Raw genomic sequence first — 22592 nt, 5'->3', positions numbered from 1 at the left:
GAATAACTCTTTCTGTGGTGTTATTTATGTCCTCCTGTTATTGACTGCTTAGGAATAAGCTCTCTGTTATAAACAACCTGGGAAGCGACGGAGGCACTTGTGTCTTAATGAGACCCTGGTTCAAAGCACTGCCCTGTTCCACTGACCCTTCTATAGATCAGAAAGTCTCCTTGATTTAATTACCTTATAGAACCCCAGACTAGACAGCTCCAAAAGTCATTTATGTCCCAATCTTTCTTTTCTTCTTTTTGGTGCACTTTATATAATGATTTACAATTCAGCCAAGGGACTCTTCAGGCAACCGATGAGAATTGTTTGTATGCAATTACATTGTTTCTTCAAAAAAAAAAAAAAAAAAAAGTCTATTTTGAGACTGTAAAGGTCTTGTATCATTTCCCAAGCACATAGAAGAAGCAGTTCTGCCTTTTAAGTCTAAAGGACCAAAACCATCAAGGATAGAATTAAGAGAATTTAAATTAGAGGCAACACACTGCACACATTGGGAATGTTCTTGTTTGAAAGTTCATAATCCAGTCTTGCACAGAGTTTCCAGCTGATGCTACAGGATTGCTCCACCAGGATCATCTCATCTTCAAGCGAATTACCCCCCGCGCCCACTCCCTTCAAATCTATGAGATAAAGCAGTGGAAATAATATGGTGTTGCCTTGCATTCACAAATGACTATTCTGTCTCAGGATGTCTCACAGTCTCTAATTAGATAAGGTTTAAAACATCCCCTCAAATCAATGAAAATGAAAAATCCAACTATTACATCTTACTTTCTTCTGGAGCAATACAACACTGCATCCAAACGTGCAGCAAACAGCCTTGGCTCCTCTCTGGTGCTTCCTCTGTGCTGCTTCCCATGGGATTTCTTCTCACTGCTGACAGGGAGGGATGCTCAGAGTCACCACAGCCCAAATCGAGTGTAACCAAGCCCAGGGATCAGAGCCATCAGCAGTGCCCTGTGCCCAGAAGTGTCTTACGGTCACTGAACCAGTGTGGGAGTAGTGTTCATGCTATCAAAAGTCTTAATAAATATTCAATAAACACCAACCTGCCTGATGAGCCTTTGGAAAAATAAACAAACACTCCTCTCAAAGCCTTTCCTCGTCTCTGTGTATTCAAAAGCTTTCGTGTTATAGTTGCCAGAAGTCCCCGGATGATTTACAAGCTGACATCCCATTGCATTTTCATAATTTACTGAAACACACAATTCCCACTCACTTTTCTTCAAAACTCCTTTCTGCACATCCCCTACCCTGACTGAGGAGCTGCCTTTTCCCTTTCCACTAAAGCTTTCTCTCCTGGTACCTCCCCCTTGGCATTTTCCATCTCTTTCCTCTCTCTGACTACAGATAGTTAGAGTTTCAGTCTATAATGTCATGGTCTGACCTTGGCACAACTGCGAGTGTCTGCCTCAGTCTCAGGGGTTTAAAAGCAAGAGCCTGACACAGAAATGACTCAGGTCCTTTTGCCCTGGACATGAGCACAGTACCTGTGCTCAGCAAAGCACTGTGCTCAGCAAAGCTCTGTCATTAATTACCTCATGCCATTAATTATCATCAGTGTTCAAAATGTAGCAGAATTCTGAACAAAGCATCCCATATAATAGCATATTTATACCCTGTGAATACACTTTTTTCTTTACTTTCAAAACCCGTAAGCAGAAACATTCCCTCCCTCAGGAATTAAGTCTCCTGGGCAGTTATAATACATATTAAGAGACGAACTTTAACCCACACTGTAAACCATATATTAATACTTAATAAACCCCTGCCTTCTTTCAGCACAAAATATTATTGCTCTGAGCCAATACATGTTTAGCTGGAACAATGATTTATATTTGTGCAAAATAAACAGTCTTCAAGTGAAGTTCTTTTGAAATTGAGACATATTTTTGTGAATTTGTTGGGTCCCTAAAAATAACGTTGTAGGCTATAAGATCTGACAATACCAGTAGTTACACCACCATATTTCAGGTTAAGAACCCTACCCTTCCTCTGGGTATCAGGATTCCCTTTTCCTCCTTGATGTCAAGGACATTTTCATAGAATCCCAGATTTGTTTGAGTTGGAAGGGACCTTAAAGCTCATCCAGTTCCAATCCCCTGCTATGGGCAGGGACACCTTCCACTAGAGCAGGTTGCTCCAAGCACCGTCCAACCTGGCCTTGAACACTGCCAGGGATGGGGCACTGAAGCAGCGCTTCAGAAACCCATCCCTGGGTTGGAACTGGATGAGCTTTAAGGTCTCTTCCAACCCAAACCATTCTATGATTCAATAGTCACAAGGCAGGTTTCAGGAACACTCTCTGCCTGTGTGTGCTGCACAGTTCTGCTGGATCCCCATCCAGATCCCAGGGCTGGATTGATGCTGCATCACATGGCACAGACAGGATTTGCTGAAGCCACTGGAGGTTTAGGAACCGGAGACCTACAGGACTTGGAGTTTACTTCACTCAGGCTTTGAAAGCCCAGCCCCCCTGTAACACTTACCGGTGTGGTGCTGGTAATTATGTTAGTGAGAGGACCTGGATCCTCACAGGGTTTAAGTGGGTACCATTCAAACAATGCAACCACACAGCCTCACCTTGCCACGGGTCTGGTACCTACGAACCATCAGCAGCGCAGCCTCAGAGGACAGAATGCAAAATCACTGTGTGAAAAGAGAAATGACACCAATAACAACAGAACGAAGCCCTCCCATGTATCAAACAGCTGGAACGGCTGCAAGCAAATCCTGTCCATTACCTGGCAAAATAGGATTAAAATTATGCCTGTAAGTTCCTTAAGGGGACAGATATGGTACATATGAAACTTACATATACTTCAGGGCTTCCCTGTCTCTCTGCAGTCAGATTTGCAGCTTGCTTTCAGAGGTTACTGCAATGAGTGTCCTGGGGTTCGCTTCTCTCTTGGCTGGGTGCTGTGGACCTACCCCTGCACCCTCGGGTAGGGTGAGTGCTCCCACCGCTTCCACCTGATGCAAACCTTGGGTACCACTTGAGCATGACTATAAAAGCCAGCCCAGTCTGCTTATTTATACTACAAATGGGACAAGAATAACACAAATCACTGTGATATGCACTGCTGACGATGTGTCTGGGCTTTTGCCTAGTTGTAAATCACTGTGACACAGCAGAGCTTCAGAAAGTGAGATTGCTTTTGGTGTTACCTAGTACTTTTGTCAACATCAACCCAGCCCTGCTGCATAAAACTAAGGGGAAAAACCAACTTCTTACTGGTTTTTGCTCCATATTTCTAAGTGCTCTCCTTAGCCCAGTTCTCAGTGTTCCCAAGTGATGGGGACTCCAACACAGGCAGCAGTCCTGTTTATTTATAAGAATGAACCAGAGCTACACAAAAGGTTATGGCTACAGGCCAAATGTCTTTGACATCATAGCCTGTCATTAATGGCATAAATCCTCCGTGATTTCATTTCCCAGTCAGCTAACCAGCATCTATCACAGATTATTTTAAAGGAAAAAAGATGTCTAAACATTTACCTTCAAAGCCCAAACAGATCATATCGTTCTTTTCTGCTTTCCCAATATTAAATATATTCCCTTGCATATGGCATTTTTATTACAGGTTGCAACCAGTCACTGAGCTTGTTTCAGAAAGAGATATGGACAAAAAGAAGATTTCTTATTGTTCCCTAAGGGAAAGAACAAAACCAGCATTTCATTTCACAAAACCTTTGCTGACCACAATACTCTGCTTTTTCACTATATTTTTGTTCCTCTGCTTGTGCACCAGATCTCTATCTGGTCATTCGTTTTGAAGGAGAAAAAGGTTAAAAAGGTTGCTCTCTGCGCGGCAGCCTCTTAAATATGAGAGCATTTAAGGTGGACAGGCCAGAACAGTTTTCCTTCAGACCATGCCTGGCCCTTCTTTTCCATACGATTGTGGTTATGTGCAAAACATGAGTAAACAACTCAGAGCACAGAAGGACAGAATATACATGTAGTAGACTGAATATACATGCAATACCTGAGTGTTTTAATTTAAGACACCTCAGTATTTTAAGCCTTACTGACCTTAGTATATTTGCTGGTGGATAACACGCTGATTGATAGTAAGCCTTGATATTTGCCCAGTCATTGCTGGTTACATTAGATTGGGCCTAAGAAGTATAAGAGAAGTTTTCCAAACCAGGGCTGCTACTAAACCTGCAGGGGTAAACTGGGAATTCTACATATACATGCAAAAGCAGAGAGTCAGGTTTGATCTTGCCTTTTTGCATATAAACCAAAATCACAGAAATTAGTCCACATTATAGCATTTGCGAGCAGAAGGACCCGACAGGGATGCATCCAGAAGAAAACATCCATAATACAATGCACAGCACTCACTTATCAGCTCTCATCTCAAAAGCATCCTGGGAGAAGTTAATTACACACAATTACAGATGAATTCTGAGATCTGAATGAATTCAAATGAAGAAAACAGGCTCAGATCAAGCCCATTTCACGTCTGCTGCACAAGGGGCAGAATTACACGGGCAATTTGGTACACGGTGGCAGCAGCTTGGCAGAGACAGCGAGCGTGGGTCCTCCTGATGCCAGTGCAAATGCCCAGAGGCTGTATTTTCTCAGTCCCTGATGCCTTTTGGTCACAGGGGATGGAGCATCACAAGTAGCCCCACACAGTGATCAGTGTGCCAAGGGACCAAGGCAATGCAGCCAAGAAGGTATGATATTCCCAGTGCAGAAAATAATACACAGGGGTACACGAGCAAGACTGGCTGAGCAAATACAGTCTCCCCTCTCTCTGGCCACCCTGCAGTGTTCAGAGGGAAAGGACAGAACTGGAGCTGGACATTACAGCACAATCCCAAAGTTCCCATTCGAGCCATCACTCCTGCCTTTATCTCACATTAAGCCTGTACCCCAAAGCCCTCACCACCACCAAAGAATAACAAAAGGACCTCACGCATACCTTCACCAATATAAATTAGATGTTTCCTTTTTTTGAGCTGTCTGGAATCTCAGGAGGCACCCGCAAGCAAACGCTACCCAGACGTGCAGACAGCACAGATGTGTCAGAGCGCTCATGCGAGAGCCAAAGTTAAAATATGCCTGCAAAGCACCAGTAGCTTCATTCTTATGACTAACACATCCCAAAGGTGCCATAACATGCACTGATGCAATGAATTCTGGGGCGCTGGAAGGAGTACAGTGAGAGGAGGAGCTGGAGAGAAGAGTTTCTTAGGAAAGCCAGCAAGTTATTTTTCCACAATTTATCATGCTACTTTTACACTGGGAGTTAGCCTTTTCCTCTGACTGCAGAGATGAAAAGTCACACAACTCCAGCATGAATTAAGCCAGCCAAGAAAAAGAAAAGCAGCTTTCTCTGCTCCCCAGGGCATATATTATGCCTATTTGTTAACATTTTTTGATATGTGGAGGAGAGAAACTTCAAGGAAGGAATGCGGTCATCTCCTATCTGAAGGGAAATCTACCATGCTGGAATGGGCTGAACGTGTTTAGTTAGGAAGATGTGTTAGGGGCAGTAATATATTTGAGTGGTCATGCTTACACTTTTCAGTGCAAATAATACAGTGTAGCGCTGTGAGTAACAGTCACACAATGGACTCTTACAGTACCAGTGGAAATAATAACTAGTACATCTGTACCCTGGCAGAAGCAGAGGAAGTGTGCCCAAGCAGAGAGGGAGGTCAGCAGCAAAAGGCAGACCCCATCTGTGGTCACGGAAGCTCACAGGGTTTATGTGCTCCTGTGGATAATGAAGTGGGTGTCAGCAAAACTCCATGAGCCTTTAGAGTAGATAAAGTTACCTGTAAGCGTGTTGGGAAGCTTCCTCCTGAACAGCCACCAGCAACAACCATTATCTGAAGCAATCTTTCCAGGGACATGGAAACACCCATGGAAGGAAACCTGCAAGAGTTGAAGTGTGTGAATGAGGCTTTCAAACAATACATCATGAATTATGTCTCAAATACATGCACATAATTTACATGGGTAACAAAACCTCCAAGTCTGAAACCCCAGAATACGAAAGGCTGCAGCTGTTGAATCATTTACTGTAACAGCACTATCGGCATTAAAAAGGCACCACGATGCAATTCCTGCATCAGATGAAAAGGAGGGACAATACATGCAAATGCTACTCACATTTTCTTTCCCTGCTCTCCCAGTGGTTTAATTTATATCTGATGAGACCACAGTTTTAAGAAGGAGTATGGCACATTAGTCTCACTGGTAATACCGCTCAGGATGAAAGCACTCTCGTTATTCGCACTGAAAGATTCAGATTTGCTTAAACAAGAACTGTCACAACACGCTGAGGTCCAGGGATTCCTAGGGGAGCTGGTCTGACATATTTGAAGCTGATTTGCATTAATTCATGAATCTTGCAGAGTCTATTTGCCCAATGGTTCTAAAGATGTTTAGTCAATGCATACCTTGAGTTAATTCAGTAGAAAAACTGACAGATAACATGCCAAGGGCCAGGCACAGCAATTCTGGCAACCCCTCTTCATTAAACACCAAGCCTGAAAAACTGTGCAAGGATCTCATCACGGGAGTTAATGAGCTATAAATATTGAAAATACCAAGACACTCCAACTACATTGAAAACCAGCAGCTATAAAGGTAAATACCAAAACCACAAGGGTCCTTGAGGTCAAAGCTGATGATGATTGTCACTGGGACAAGAGAAAAAAGAAAGGGGACAGAATGAGAAGGGCAGAAATAAACTCCTGAGCCCACTGGGAGATAGGTTTGGAAAACTTGAGATAATGCTTCTAACACAGCTCCAGCCCTGGCTGTAATTAGGATAAATCAGGGCTTCCCCAATTGCTTTTAATCCCCTCGGCTTTGCAAACAGGAGTGACCATGCACCAGCCCCGCAGTCTCTCTACCCACTGGTACTGCCAGAGGCAATTTCCCATATGGAATCAGGTTCACAGGCTGGCCAAGTATGGAGGGGAGAAGGGACATTGAGGACACTGGGATCTGCAAGAGCACCATCAGCACAGCCTTTGCAAAGCAGGATATAGGTGGCATCATGCCTTCCTCCACTGAATTCATTGCTTTCCTTTCCCAGATACTACTGCCACAACCACCCCAAACCCTGCAGATATGGGTCCTTCAGGTGGAACTACTCAGCGTGCTAAAAAAGCAGACGGAGCGTGTTTGTACTCCACTTGCTTTGAAATGCAGTGCATGCATTTGAGTGGCTTCATACCTTTATTCACTTTATTTTTCCTTTAAAGCTTTTTTTTCCCCCCTCTTCAGTTAGCTGCTGGGCTTCTTATTAGAGGGTAGGCTTCTCTTGCCAAGCTCTGTTGCAGAAGAAAGAATGGAATTCCCTCTGTTTCCATCTGTGTATCACAGACGCATCCTGAGTCAACTGCAGACAGCCAAAGCTCTCTTGCCTAAGGTGTAAACAGAGAAAATACCAACTTTTTGATCTGCTGCTACCTTTCCAGCGTAAGTGAAGCCAGTGCAAGTATCAACATGGGAAAGAGAAAAAAGTATTTGCTTGGTCTGTCTTGTGTTCTCTGTGTGCATGCAAAGGACTCACACAGAAATACAGGCGTGAAGATGGAAATGCTTTGGATAAAGGTAGACCTTCATCCTTCCTGGGAGCTAACGGCCACTGCACCACTTGAGAATATTAAAAGACTTCAAAAATCAAGTTAAAGCAGTGTGATTTCTCTGGGTAATCTCTCTGCCCCAGGGTGAGATTCATCTCTGTTCTGTGCTATTAAACTGTAGAAATCTATTTTTTCCTCTTAGCAGCCTATTATATATCAATTAAATTGAACTCCAGTAATGATTTCAGTGGAAGCAGCATCTTGGAGTTCATTAGTCTTGAGCAACACCAGCAACCAGATCTTTCTCAAAGCCTAGTAATGAAGAAGTTTCATAGGTAGCGACCCGAGTGCTCGGGTTTGTTCTGCATTGACAACTGAGAATCAGTATCTGCAGGCTCGAGGAGGCTCAGGCAGCACAGCAAGCCCCGTGGCCCTGCTGCTCCAAGCCTGAATGAAATATAGGCATAGCCATAAGGCACCTTGCATGCCACGTAATGCAAAATAATTAATTAGCTAATTTGCATATCAAATGCAGTTTATGCACAACCAGACACTTTGCCTTTAAAAAAAAAAAAAAGAGTTAGTAAAATATCAATCCTGGAAAGCAAAACCCTTGGTTTCCTACCTGCAGCAATAGGGAAGGTCTCCCTAAGGAGCCAATGTGCCTCTTGCATCAGGAAGGAGCAAGGGGGGATCCTCCCCCAGCTGTCTAGATATGAGGAATAACCAGAGCAAGGCCACATCTATGCATACAAGACCTAACACTTAGGTTTGACTTCAGTTTATGACTTACACTGAAATCTGCTATTACTGGGAGGTGGAAGAAGGAGGATATCCAACAAGGACAGGAGACCTCTGCTGCAGCTCATGACTCCCTTTTGCACAGCTTCCCAAGGTGGTTCAATAGGTATTTCACAATTTAACATACATGTCATTTGAATGAGACTCAATGTAGATGATTCTTTAAATAAAATCTGTTTGCAGTATCTAGGGGTTGAAATCCAAGCAGTAAAGAAGGAAAAGTTTAGGGAATACTATAAAGGATAATATAAAACGGATATATTGCTGAAGCAGGTGTGTTCATAGTCCCTTCCTGGCCTGCCCACCCAAACCTATAAAATGCATTGGTTAGCATATAACCACCTGGATTTGCACACTCAAACAAGCTGTAAATGTTACAGATTAAAGACTGTACTTCAGAGGAAACTTTAGAAGGAGAAAAAAACCCTATGATCTTTGCAAGACTTATATTTCATATTTTTGACCTTTCTATAACTTTCATTGTTTTCACTTTACTGTCCTATCCCCAGAGATCAGCAAACCAGCAGGAACATCTCTGCGACCTGCAGGAAAGGACAAAGCAAAGGCAATACATCAAGCTAAAAAGAGAGGGTTATAAAATAATGTTAACTCCTTATATAATAAACCCACCCAAGGCATAAGATGAATGGCAGGATTCAGCTATGGATTTCAGATCCATCTGGAGAACTGCCAGAAGCAGGGAGCAGCCTGCTGCAGGTCCCAGTGTGATGCAGTAGTTGGTGATACTGTTTCTGCCTCTGATGTTTGAGCTAGGTGTGAGATGAACAATCCACATGATGTTGCAGGTACTCACCTAATAGCATGTACTCCTGGGACAGCATTCCTTCCCCTTCTCCTAGAAAAAAACACAGGATTGCTGTGAGCAGTTACATGCTGCTGTTGCTCTCAGCAAGCACTACTCCCACATAGCTACTCAATTCACAAAGACATGTTCCTGTTGCCTCACCTGAAACTTTGTCATTTTAAACTCAGACTCCACAACCACTCAGCTGGTTTTACTCATCCTCTAATTTCCGTGGAAAGCCATTGCAGCTGTAATGGGGTGGAGGGCAGAGTGAGGTTTTGCATGCTTGATGCATCCAGCTGGTGTGGGAAGGAAGACATCTCAGCTATTACCTTGCTAGCTACCAAAAGACACTGCCCATGTTTTGTTGCTATATTTATGCTGACTCTGCCTGACTGGACCAGTGGCCAGCGAGAGAAGGGAAAGGCACTGACAGGAGAGGGTGCTAATTATTTAGGCAACCAGAGTGAGCCAGGCAGACTATACAGAGACCTGCTGCCCCAGCAGCAAATGTCAAAGCTGGGGGTCAGAGCAGTGAGCGGCTCTCACAGAGCATGTTTTACAGTAGGGAGAATAAGCAGATCCAGGCTGTGACAGCTAATCTGTATCTCTAAATCCAGCCCTGTAATTATTATTATTATTATAAGCTTTCCAAGAGACCATTAGATTTGAGAAGTAAATTTGGATTTATAAATGGAGTTCTTCGCAATAGGGTTAGGGCTCCATCCGAGGTGTCATTCGACAGCATTGCGGGATGATTAAAAGCTTGGAAAATCATCAGAGGGTCACAACTGCACTGAAATGCGCCATGGTCACCCTCAGCCTCTGCAGGGTGCTGCATTCCAGTGAGATCAGCAGTTTCAAGCTGAGTCATGGTTGGGCAGCCTCAATATCTGCCCTAAAGGCCACACACAAACACATGAGAAAGAAGCTTCCCAACCCAGCAATCAAGGGCATTGAGTCTCTTGGTTACTCCAGGCCCTGTTATGCTTTCCCATCCTGTTACACAAACCCCAGCTCCATGCCTGCGACATCAGGCTCAGGACTCCAGACGGATGAGGCATGTACGAAGATTACCACGAGCGTGTTTGGAATTGAGCTGAGCTGAGGAGCATCGTTTCAATAAGGGGATGTTCTGGGCAGACATAAAACACAGGGATTTGAAGATGAGTTTCCTGCTTAATTTTTTAATCCCTCTCCAAATCTTTCAATGCGCTTGCTTATACCCTCTGCTTTCATCCCCCCTCCTTTCCCCTGCTTTGTAGTTTATGCAGACTTGGAGGGTTTTTTCCATTTCATACAACTTGTAACTCATGATCTGGAGCTCTGTAGCTCCAGGCAGGACCTTGAGAAAGCCTCTCTGTCTCTCTGGGCAGATCTTCCTTCTGTGCAAGTTGCCTTATGCTGTACTGCATCTGTGTTCCCATCTGGGAAATAATGATGGTATAACGATGGTATCACCTTTCCTCCTGCCTTTTGTCAACAAAGAGAACGACCTGTCTGTTCTTAAAGTGCTTCAGACAATGCCTGTGCTCAGCCAGCCATAAACACAACTATATAATGTATTATAACCTCCAGACCCTCCTCCTGGCTCATTTACACACACACTGCACACATCAATTCATTCTCATTTTTTTTATTTATTTAGAAATAATAAAATAAGACATAATATATAAAAATCTGTACAATCCACAATTTGTGCAGTACATTAGGAAGACTTTGATACAAAAAGGCTGCAAACAGGAAAATAGTAATGGACAACTGTCAGATGCCTAGATTGTTCACCTTACAACAGCTGCAGGCCGAAAGTCATTACAAAATCAGTTTCTCCTTGGCTGTGGGATGGCAACTATGCAGCACCCTTCTGCTGTACAATGGTCATGAGCAGCCATAATTTAAAGACATTACAGTACTTCTCAGTTTTACCTTGTAATCCATCATGAAAAAGAAGACCTAAGAGAACAAATGAAGTATCTGGACCCTTTGTCTTTTCCGAGAAGAGCGAGCGCTAAACTAACAACACAGAAGTTTATCATGGCTGGGAGAGAATATCCTTAAACACAGTGAATAAGTGATGATTTCTACCCTTGCTACTTAACCAAGGACACCTCGCACAGAAGGGACAGAGGAAGGAGGAGATCCATCCCCACCTGCCTCGGAAACGCTTTTGTCACTGCACGCAGGATTATGTTTTAGACAATGTGTCTCATTCAAGTATTTTCAGGGAAGGGCAGAAATAACATATTCCCCCCAGCCCCTAAGCGAAATACAGCATAAACCTTCTGTGCGAGCCGGTTGAGCCAACTTTATCCTTGATAAAGAGGCTGAACCAATGTAGGTTGGAGTCTGTGGGTAGAGCTCAGTCCATTTGAAGGGCCCCTAATGAAGCATCAGCTTGGCCCAGGCTCACCAGGAACTGAAGAAACGCTGTCACAGTCACTGTGTAGTCCTTAAAAATAACAGTATTTTTAAATCACTAACCCAATTTGCTGCTGTGGAACTGTGCTACAATAGTCTGTCCTACACCAGGCTTACCACAGTGTGTTGAGAAATACAGAACTGATGGACAAAGGGGAAAGGGTACCATGGAGTGTACATTGCAGGTCTCTTTCTAGCAGCTTCCCGGAGCCAGAGGCTGAGTGCAATTCTGCAATGTAAGATTCAACCGGCAAAGACAAAGGGTTATGAAAGAAAAGAGAAGAAAATGAAGGTGGCAGAGAGTGCAGTGGATTTACCTCAATGCACACCCTTGACAAGACTAGCACTCGGAAAGCTGGTAACTCTGAAAAATGCCAGTAACTAGAACAGGTTTTCAAATGAAGTCCATGCTTAAAAAATAAATAAAGAGAAGTTCATAGCATTAGGAATCCTATAAGGCTTGCAAGTAATTGCTAAAACTCATGCTAACCGGTAGCATCTAGGTACTAGCTAGCCGAGACTGCCGAGCAGGATTTATACTTTGTGTGGCCTTTTCTTTTTCTTCTTCTCCTTGTCCTCCTTTACAGACTTCTATTTACATTTGGCTTTAAATATGAAAATACTTGATAAACTTTATAAAATGTACATTTTAAAAATAGTTCTGAAAAACTGACTTGAAAAACAAAACAAAACAAAGAAAATCCCCCAAGCCCCGAACCTCTGCACAACAAATGGTAAGGGGAGGGGATTTTCACTTCTTTGTTTCTCTGAATTTCTTTTGCTTTAAAGAAAAAAGCTGGATCCTGCATTTCCCATCCCCTGTCTCTCATCCCTCCCTCAAATATCTCAAGTATCATTTAGTGGGAGCATTGTGCACCTGGGGGATGCTGACCTGGAGAACAGGACCCCTTTCTCCGCGTCAGCCTCCCTCTTCCATCCCTTCCCCGTTGCGTTTCCATGCACCTTCCATTTCACTGAATACTCTTTGGTTTAGGTTTTACAAGAATATCACAATAGCAGCACTAGCAGCACTCAGTTGTCTTCGCTACTGTTGACCCAGAAACTGCAATCCAATTGCCTTTATATGTTCAGCCTTTCCCTCCATTCACATTCCCCCACTCCAGTAACAGCCTTAGTACTTTCATTTAATCATCTGCCCTCTCTAGCAGCCAAATCCACATTTACAATGTCGAATTTCCACAGTTTCGAAGCCACCCAACTGCAGATACCATCTTATCAGAAATCATTTCATTGCAGGCATTTCTTTCAGGCAGGGCTGGAAGGGGCCAGAGGCCTTCACAGATATCCGTTTGCAGAAGACATTAGACCTAGAACAAGCTGTTTTTTAATGGCATACAGTGATCCAATACTGCAAGAGTTGACTAGGATTATCGTCCCCACCACCACCCCTCTCCACCCGCTCCTCGGGGAGCCGGTGTGGAGCGCAGGTTCACCATCTCCTTGATCTTAGAGGCACAGAGAATTTAAAGCCTTCTGGGTGAAGGAGCCAAAATATCACTAGAGCCAGAGCTTCACTCAAAGTCACACCATCTGCTCAGAGCTTGGTGATGTGTCTCATCCACTGACCACTCACTCTTTGCTGGGGAGAGGAGGCAGGAGGAGGACCTTGCTTTGTAGCCTCATCCTCCCCAAATCACAGAATGGTTTGGGTTGGAAGCAACCTTAAAGCTCATCCAGTTCCAACCCCCTGCCATAGGCAGGGACACCTTCCACTAGAGCAGGTTGCTCCAAGCCCCTGTGTCCAACCTGGCCTTGAACACTGCCAGGGATGCAGCATTCACAACTTCCTCAGGCAGCCTGTTCCAGTGCCTCACCACCCTCACAGTAAAGAACTTCTTCCTTATATTCAACCTAAATCTCCCTTCCTCTTTAAATATGGAAAAATATGGAGATGGAAAATACCCTTTCTCTGACACCCTTGCCCTGCTGAAGAGAAGCGTTTCTTGCAAAGGATACTACAAACCCTGTGCCACTCCCAAGTGCTGTGTTATAAAAGTTGTTTTCTCTTTTCCTCTCCATTACCCTCTCCCTTCCTCTTCAAAAACCTCTTCCTGGGGAAATTTCCCTGCACGGCTCATCTGTGCCTCAAGCCTGGACCTCAGCTTTGCGTGGTCCTGGCATGGTTTGAGCAGGAATACAGCAGAGCCGGGGGCTCAGGGCAGATGCCTGCAGAGGGTGGCTCAGTTTTGGGGAAGCTGAGGTCCAGCACTGGTTTGGGACACTTGACCTTCTGCTCAAGAGGACAGCTGGGTGCTTGTCTGCTTTTCCCCAACTGCATTTCTCCTTAGGGATTCTTTCCCCACAGAAGAGCAGGAGGGAAGGGGAAGAGTCCTAGCTCACTTCAGATCCGAGTCTTAAGCTTTTCGAATAAGGTGCAAAATAAAGGTCTTAAAAAGAAAAGAAAAAAAAATAAAACCAAAAAAGTGTCTGAGGTTTGAAATTTTTTTTTTTTTTAAAGCAGCCTCTTTTTTCTTTTTTTTTTTTTTTTCTTTTTTAAAATAAACTCCACTGTGCAAAACTCTGCATTTTCTTTGGTATCCATTTAGGTAGTTTTAACTTAGTACTTTTTTCTATGTGTCTATATATATATTTTATTTCCTTTAGACAGAGAATTAAATTCTCCCCCCCCCCAAAAAAATCATAATTTTGCTGGAGGCGATTGATTGGCCTGATCCTACATAATGCCCCTTATGTAATTGGAAAGAGAGAAATTGATTCGAGCTCTCAACCTACTGGCCTCAAAAGGAGTTTAGACTTTCTGGCAACATCGGCCTCTCTGAAGCTTTTCAACCCCAAAAGTTCAACACTGATTTATTCTGGTTTAGTTTTTAAATTACACAAGAGAAAAATAAAAAAACTACACTGCAACAAAAATAACCATTTGTGTTCATGTAGTTAGCAGCAGCTCTTTAAAAAATAATTATAATAATAATAATAAGGCAGATTCTTGCCTTTGTTATGCCATTAAAAACATTCTTGTTCCCTAGAGAGAAGCATTCTGGAAAAAGTTGAAAACAAAAATAATAATAACCCAACCAAAGCTTGCCTGCAAGTTCAAGTTTTGTAAAAAAATATATACATAATTTATTCTACAACATATGTGCCTTCTGTTCATACTTAGACATGTTTAGTGCTTTGTGTTTAGAGTTCATTTTCTGTCGTCCCTCCTCTGAGGACAGCCCTAAAACCAGCCCGGGTTTCTCAGGTCTGCTCGCCTTCACACCGCTCTTCAACAGTACCGTTGTCTGAAAACTGTTCTGGGCCAACTTCTCAGGTCAACGTGCCTTTGACCGATAGGTGTATTGGTTTTTCCTTTCAACCAAAAGAGAGAGGAAGAGTCTGTCAGTCATATTTCCGACTCCCGCCGTAGCGGCCGTGGCTCTAGAGGCACCCCTGCTTGGTTGTGGTGGTCCATGTCCGGGTGGGTGTCTGTGCTCATGCTCTCAGGCACCCCAGTGTCAATCTCGTCCTCCTCTTTGCTGGTGAGGGCCACTTCATTCTCATAGCAAAAGGAGTTTGCGTTAGAGAGAATGTACTTCTTTTCTGCTAAGTCTCTGGCACTACAGATGGGTGTGTTGGGCACTTCGTATGTTTTGTGGAACCTCGAGTAGTCCACTTTGTAGTAGTTTTTCTCTTCAAAGAGTACAGGCTCGTAGCGGTGGCCCCAGAGGATTTCGTTTGCCAGGTATGAGCTACGGCACTGGGTAGTCATGGCAGTAGCTTCCACCATGCCCTCTAAAATTACTACAATTTCAAAGTCAGCATTGTCCATGTCTTGTTTGCTCAAGTCATACAAAGGACTGTCTTCATCTATTTCATGTACTATTGTAATTGGGGAGACCAGGAATATACGGTCTATCCCACTGTCAAAGCCTACATTGATGTCTATTTGATCCAAGGGGATGTACTCCCCTTCTGATGTGATCCTGGATTTGAGGAGCTGTGCTCGCACGTGTGCCTCCACCAAGTGGCTTTTCCTCAGGTTTCCAACACGCCACATCAGGCACAGCTTTCCGTCTCTCATTGCCACCACGGCATTGTGGCTGAAGACTAGAGTTTCATTTCTCTTTTTTGGCTTAGCCATCTTTGCCATGACAGCACCAATGATGAAGGCATCAATGATGCAGCCTACTATAGACTGGAAAACCACCATGAACACTGCGATGGGGCACTCGTCTGTGACGCACCTGAAGCCATAGCCGATCGTGGTCTGGGTCTCAATGGAGAACAGAAAGGCGGCGGTGAAGCTGCTCACTTGAGAGACGCAAGGTTTGCTATTCTCTTGATCCTCCAGATCCCCATGCAACAGTGCAATCAACCAAAACACACAGCCAAAAAAAAGCCAGGAGAGGATGAAAGTCATGCAGAAGATAACTAACATCCACCTCCAGCGGATGTCCACGCAAGTGGTGAAGATGTCTGCTAGGTATCGCTGTCCCTTCTCCCCCACGTTAATGAACTGGACGTTGCAGTGGCCATCTTTTTTGACAAAGCGGCTCCTGCACTGCTGTCTGGTGTGTACCTTACTCTTGCCATTCCCAAAGCCGTTGGCAACGGCCATGGTTGCCAGCTTCATGCCGTCCTCTTCCGAAGACACGATGCTGTAGCGGTTGGTTCGCACGCTGCCCATCACTACTGCTGTGGACTCGGGTGCTTCTGCTTTAGAAAACAGTCTGAGTTTCTGCAAAACCCTTTGGAGAAACAGTTTTGAAAGTTCTAGAGGAACACACACACACGGAAAAACTGGGGAGAGGCTGGAGTCCCCAAAAGCCCTTGGATCCACCAAGGACAGTCTTCTGGCATGCAGAGTTAGCTTAACAAGCAACTGTCATAGAGATGGCATGGTCTGCAAAAGAAAGAGAAACGTCGTGTTAGATCTTGGGGGAAAAGGATAAGGAATCAAACCTGAAAGAACCAAGTAAAATTACTCCCGTGGACCTGCAGGAAGTTTCCTTATTCTTACAGCATTTTCTGGAACGCACCATGTTCATGGTCGTGTGTTGACAGGAGTGACATGATTACAACAGAGAAGGCATCACTCTTCCGACATGAAAGCACTGAAGTGATCACAGAACCATAGATTTGTTTGGGTTAGAAGGGACCTTAAAGCTCATTCAGTTCCAACCTCCTGCCATGGGCAGGGACAACTTCCACTACACCAGGTTGCTCAGTCATGTCACAAGTCTGAGCAATATTCACTTTAAAGCTGGACATGCAAATAATCTACCTACTATTTACAACTTTCTGTTTATTTTGAAACAAACGATCAGTATTAACATCCAGCTGTTCAAATACAAACACTGAAGCAGGTTTTAGTGACATACAGTGTGCCTCCTGGACTGTTTTAACTACAGCAAACAAGGGAACGTGTAAAAGGGAAGGTGACGTGTACTTGAGAAAAGCAATAAACTTGGAAAACACAAATGTCAGTGATCTCCATGAACTCACACTGCATATAACTTAGTTTTTTGATTAAGCAAACGCAAAGGAATTGTGTATTCTCTGCTAAAGGAAGTAGTTCCTCTTTAACTGCAGAAACTCATTGGGATCTGTGTAGTTTTTACACTCTCATTAGGCTTAAGTTGTACAAAGTAAACTAAATCTTATCTTGTAACAACCCCCATCTGCTCCTGCTAACACAACTAGCAAAAGGCTACGATGGAGTAGGACCAGCCAAGTGTCTTCATAACACCTTTGGCAGTGAGTACCAGCACCTTCCCTTCAGGAGCCTGGGGCAGCCAGTTCCATCTCCAACAGGTAACGGTTTTGAGTGTCCCATGGGTCTTAAATGTTAGCAATTAAGACTGAGCAGAGACTCTACAAAACCTTCTTCCTGAGGGTAGAAGCCACCAAACTTGTTTCAGGGAGGTCTGGCTTAGACCCAGGTTTAGCTTTTAACAAGTGCGTCATCCATTAAGTCATGTACTGTATATCAGAAAATGTAATTGAAATACTGCAGAGGAGAAGAGATGCCTTAATGCAACTGGTCTGTCCACGCATGCGCCCCATGAGGAAACCAAACTACAACCCAGTGATGAGGAATGTTTATCATGGGAGAAGAGAATTCAGTGCCGTTTCCAGTACAGGGGGATTAAATCATGACGCTCTTCGTAAATCAGAATCACCAAAACCCATCTGAGTTTGTCCAAAACCCAACAAAACTGCAGCTGCTCAGGAGCACCACCTCTGCCCACAAACCAGCTTCAGGACTCTGCGGCTATTCCTTGGATCCATATCTAACAACAGCAGTAGATAAGAGTTTATCTCCTTTCTCAAAGGCAGCCCCTAGAGCTCTGCAGATGTGTTCCAAAAACTTGAGGGATTTCAAACAGCTCGTCAGCCCTCCCACAACCTCCAACCACATTACAAGGGCTTTAGCTCAGCAGACACTTGTTAGGAAAGGAGCAGGTGACACACACAAAACACCATCGTGCTCCCAGTTGCATGCAGGCTGCTGTTCCCTCTGGAATCTCTTTTGAGATTACGTTTACCTTCTCTTTTCCCATCTCTTCTGTATGCTGTGCAGGAATGCATCCCCACGCCTACTTGCCCACATTAGTCATCTGTGACTTCAGCACCATACAAGACATTTTGGCAGCTTTTGGTAGGTTCAGTAATGCCGGGTCTGCGAGCAGCTCCCAGCCATGCAGGCTCACGGCAGGGCTGCCTAAAACCTGTCTGACTGTGCTGCCTACACCACTAAGGATTCATTTTTTCACCCCTCACACCTTTTTGATCATGATATTTCTCATTCCCATCAGGATATCATCTTCAAAATTACAAAAGAATTCTTTTAATGCTCTTAATTTGCACTTAAATTGGTTTTTTGGCTGAAAAATACTTTTATGAGTATTACTTTTAACCTGAACACAGCGAGAAAGTGAAATTACTGTTAATGCACTGCACACAAAAAACCTTCTTGAAAACCCACTGCATTGGTCTGCAAATCGATCACTTTTATAAGCCACATCCTATAATCACAGTCATGTTCAACTTCCACATTCAAAGTCTGTTTTATTCCCAGCTGATGAAAACACACAGCCTGGGAAACAGTTTATTTTTAAGTCTTTATTTTCTCCCCTGCATTCTCTCTTGGATTTTAGAGGAAAACTTGTGGTGGAGCGCAAGATAAGCTGTAAAGTCTCAAGTGTCTGAATATGCGGCTCCCCCGCAGAAGTCTTGACCTGAGGACATTTGTTTGAATTCCGCAAATCACTGAAATCATAACGGCAGCTTCCTGCAGGGAGCTGCCTGCATTTATAAGTTTGGGACCCAAATTAGGTGCTGTACATTGTTGTACTCCTACTGTGAATGGCCAAGCACCTTCTATCTCCTGTACCTGGCCCAGCATTTGTCCTCCCTCGGTGCCAGTGCTCTACCCTGGGATCAGACCTGCACTGATTTGGCTGTACCCATCCATAAATCCATAACCTGGGGTGTGCCTGGGGCAGCCAGTGCTACCGTTACAGACTGCTTGAGGATTATACAATAAAGCTCTGGCATGCTCCACTGTGGCGTGGTTGTCTTCTTGCACAGCACAAATCCCTTCTCTTACTTGCGAGTGCTTGGGGTGGGGAGGATGCTGGGATGGGAGCACAACCAGCACAAATCCCTTCTTTTACTTGCGAATGCTTGGCGTGGGGAGGATGCCGGGATGGGAGCACAACCAGCACCATGCACAGGGACCAGCTCTGGTCATGCTCCTGCTTGTGGCACCACAGGTTGTGTAAACCCCCCAGGCAGATCCACTGGCTCTGGCTCACACACCCAGTTGATGCTCGCCATGACCTCCCCAACTGGTTTCAGTAAAGGTTCCCCCAAAAAATCCCAGAAACGAGCAAAACAGTGTGAAAATCTAACAGTACTTCTTATTTTGCCAATTCACCTGCTGCTGAAAGGCAAAACAACTTTGCTGCCCCCCCTCCCACCTTGTTGGTAGCACCCAAGATGCCAAGTTAGTGGGGGACCAGCTTTGTATCCTCACCAGAGAGAGGAAGCCAACCCCTTACCCACCAACCCACCCAAATCTTGGTATAATTCGGCCCTAAGCACTGCAGCCAGACACGCACACACAGAGCTGTAAGTTCAATCATCCCTAGGTGTGTTGTTATTGTTATTAATCCAGGCTACCTTTCTTCCTGGAAGAGGATACAAGACTAGAGCTTGGAATTACCAGCACAGGCACTGACGCAGCATTACCAGGATGGGATGAGATGGGATGGGAGAGCCCTGGGCTTGCTCTGCTGCAAGGGGATGCTCAGGGGAGCAGAGAGAAACGGTACCATGCTGCATCTACAGCATTTCTGAACCAACGCTGGTAGAAGTGATGAGGAGGAGCCTGAATGCTCACTTTCCCCTTAGGAAGCATCTCCCTCAAGACCTGCCCCCAGGAAAGACGTTCACATCCCACATCTAAACTCAGAAACAAACAGCTTGAAGGGAATTTGTGCAGGTTTAATAAAGAGCAAAAACTCCAACGTGCAAAATGAGCCGGAGAGGGGAGTAGAGAGAGGAGCACTAATGAGGGTTTAGAGCAGCTATTCCCAGGCTGCCGGCTCTCAGCCCTGCGGAGCGACCGGGCACATGTTGCTAAGGGAGCACCAGCACTACCTTGGCTCAGCGCCTTCCCTGCTGCAAAGGAACAAAGGAGCTCCTCGCCCCAGCAAAGCCCGTTCCCACATTCCCCGCTCCCTGTAACCCTTCTCCAGATCCCCACGTTACTTAAAAGTCATTCCCTAGGGCTTCTCCGCGGGTTTCGGTAGGACTCAAGTTGTACAGAGTGGTGAGATACCTTCAAGAAAAGGATCTGGCAGTGGGGGGAAAGATAAATTAAACACCACCACCACCACCCCCCCCAAACAGATAATGAAGGGAAATTGGTGCAAAGAAATAGGGAAGAGGAACGGGAAAGTGGCGTTTGCATCTGCCGTCTGGGGTGTTTGTAGCTGGTGACAGAACAGCTCCGAGGAGGCAGCCGGCACCAGGGGGGGTGCGCGATGCACCGGCTGGAGGGTGGAAAGCAAACAAGTGTCAAGGTAAGGCTGGAACACGGAACAAGTGCGGCTGCCGGCGGCGCGGGGAGGCGGCGGCAGCCGGGGTCGGACCAAGCACCGGGACCCGCTCAGCACCGACACACGCACCGGGAGGACCCTGCACACGCACCGGGGTGAGGGACGACTCAGCCCCGGATCCCGCACACGCACCGACGTCCCGGCACAAGCACCGGGCGGCACCGGCTCAGCCCTGGACCCCGCACACGCACCGAGAGGAAGCCTGGCACAAGCACCGGGGGGTCCCGCACACGCACCGAGGTCCCGACACACGCACCGGCGGGGTCTCCCTTGCCCCGTCCCCGGCAAGATGACACAGCAGTCACTGAACCCCCGCGAATAAATCTGCCATTCCTTACCAGTATTTTTTCCTTTCACTGTCATGAACAAAGTGGAAACAATACATAGAGCCTCCTCACCGGCTCCCCAGCTGCACGGGGCTTTAATTTCTTCCCATTTTTACTTGTCAGGGCGATTAAAAATGAAGAAACTCCCTCTCCCCGTTTCCATAATGCCAATGAATGAAGTTACAGGTTCATTCCCCAACCCTCTCAAACATTTCGGACACTCCTTTCAAAAACACGCATCTCCTCTCGAAAGCTTGAGACTTCTGACCTCTCTCTTGTACAGGAAACAACAGGCGAGAAGAATGGGAAGGGATGGAGCGGGGCTGCTCCTGCTGTCATGCGAACTTCCAGCCCTTCCCCAGGATAAAATATCTCGGGGATGGGGGGGTGGAGTGGGAAGCAGCTGGTGCATGGAAAGTTATGAACACAAACAGATGCTGCAAGCAGATGCTCGAGTGCTCCCGGCATACCTATCTAATTATTTTAGGCGCTGAGAATAGCTGGTGGATGGTGCATGAGAAATGCAGGAGTTCCCCCTCCGAGCGGCTATACCCAAGCGTGCAACACAACTACGGGCAAGGAAAGCTTTATCCCGGGAATTGCGCGGCACGGAGCGCGCACCGAGCCAGCTCCCGGTGCATCCCCCACATTCCCGGGAGCAAGGGGCATCCCGAAGCGCTCCTTACCTGCCGGTGGCCGTAAGGGAGGCGCGGGTAGTTAACGTGCTGTAAGATCCAGCAGCGGGTTGGGGGGGACACGGGACTCACAGGCCCAGCCCCGGTGCCCGCCGTCCGCACTGCTCGCAACTGAGCCACCGCGCAAGCCGCTGCCCCGGTTTTGCGGGCTGCCATGTGATGTTTAATAGCGGCCCCGCCGTCTCCGCCCCCCGCGCTGCCCCGCGCCAATGGCAGCCGGGAGGCCGGGCCGAGCCGCGCCGGGGCAAAGCGGCGGAGAGCCCGGGGGAGCGGGGGGCGCGGCGGGGCCGGGCGCGGGGAGCCCCGATGGGGCGGGGAGGAGGGACGCCGGGAAGGAGGGTCCCGGGGACAGCGGGTCACAGGAGTGGACGGACCCCGGAGCGGACGGACTCCGGAGAGGAGGGATCCGAGAGCGGCGGGAGCCCGGAGCGGCGGGTCCCGGGGGCTGCAGGTTCCCGCAGCAGCTCCCCGAAGCGGAGGGACCCCGAAGCGGCGGGTCCCGGGGGCGGCGGGTCCACGGAGTGAACGGACCCCGTAGAAGTGGGTTCCGGGGGCAGCGAGTCCCCGAAGCGGAGGGTCCCCGCGGGGTGTCGCGGCTCCAAAGCCCGCAGAACAGCGGCGTTCTCCGGCCCCGCTCCGCCCGCTGCCTGCAGTAGCGCCCACGGGCAGCCGGCACCTGCCACGGGTATTTGCCCCCCCTTTCCCCCGATAAAGACTTGTGCAGGACTCCAGTGGGAAGTTGTGAAGGTCCCGTGTGGGATCGGGACATTTACTCACACCAGCTGTGTCCCGGGCTAATGTCCAAGGCCCCGTGTAGTAAGGGAAAATATCAGAGAGAGAATAGTTTTGTTCCTTTTGTTCTTTCACCTCAGTGAAGCGCTAAGATGCG

At 46.3% G+C, this 22592-nt stretch overlaps 1 protein-coding gene across 1 annotated transcript; it reads right to left on the bottom strand.

The window, feature by feature from the left end:
- Positions 1–14095: 14095 nt before the first annotated feature.
- KCNJ2 (potassium inwardly rectifying channel subfamily J member 2) lies at positions 14096–22173 on the bottom strand. Its single transcript, XM_030506504.1, has 2 exons — positions 21695–22173; positions 14096–16457 (listed from the first exon to the last, which is right to left on the bottom strand). The coding sequence occupies exon 2, from the start codon at positions 16239–16241 to the stop codon at positions 14958–14960; it is 1284 nt and encodes a 427-aa protein (XP_030362364.1). The 5' UTR covers positions 16242–16457; positions 21695–22173; the 3' UTR covers positions 14096–14957.
- Positions 22174–22592: the final 419 nt, after the last annotated feature.

This window comes from Strigops habroptila, chromosome 14, assembly GCF_004027225.2.
Source record: "Strigops habroptila isolate Jane chromosome 14, bStrHab1.2.pri, whole genome shotgun sequence".
Lineage (NCBI taxonomy): Eukaryota > Metazoa > Chordata > Aves > Psittaciformes > Psittacidae > Strigops > Strigops habroptila.
This window is presented reverse-complemented; position numbering and strand designations above follow the sequence as displayed.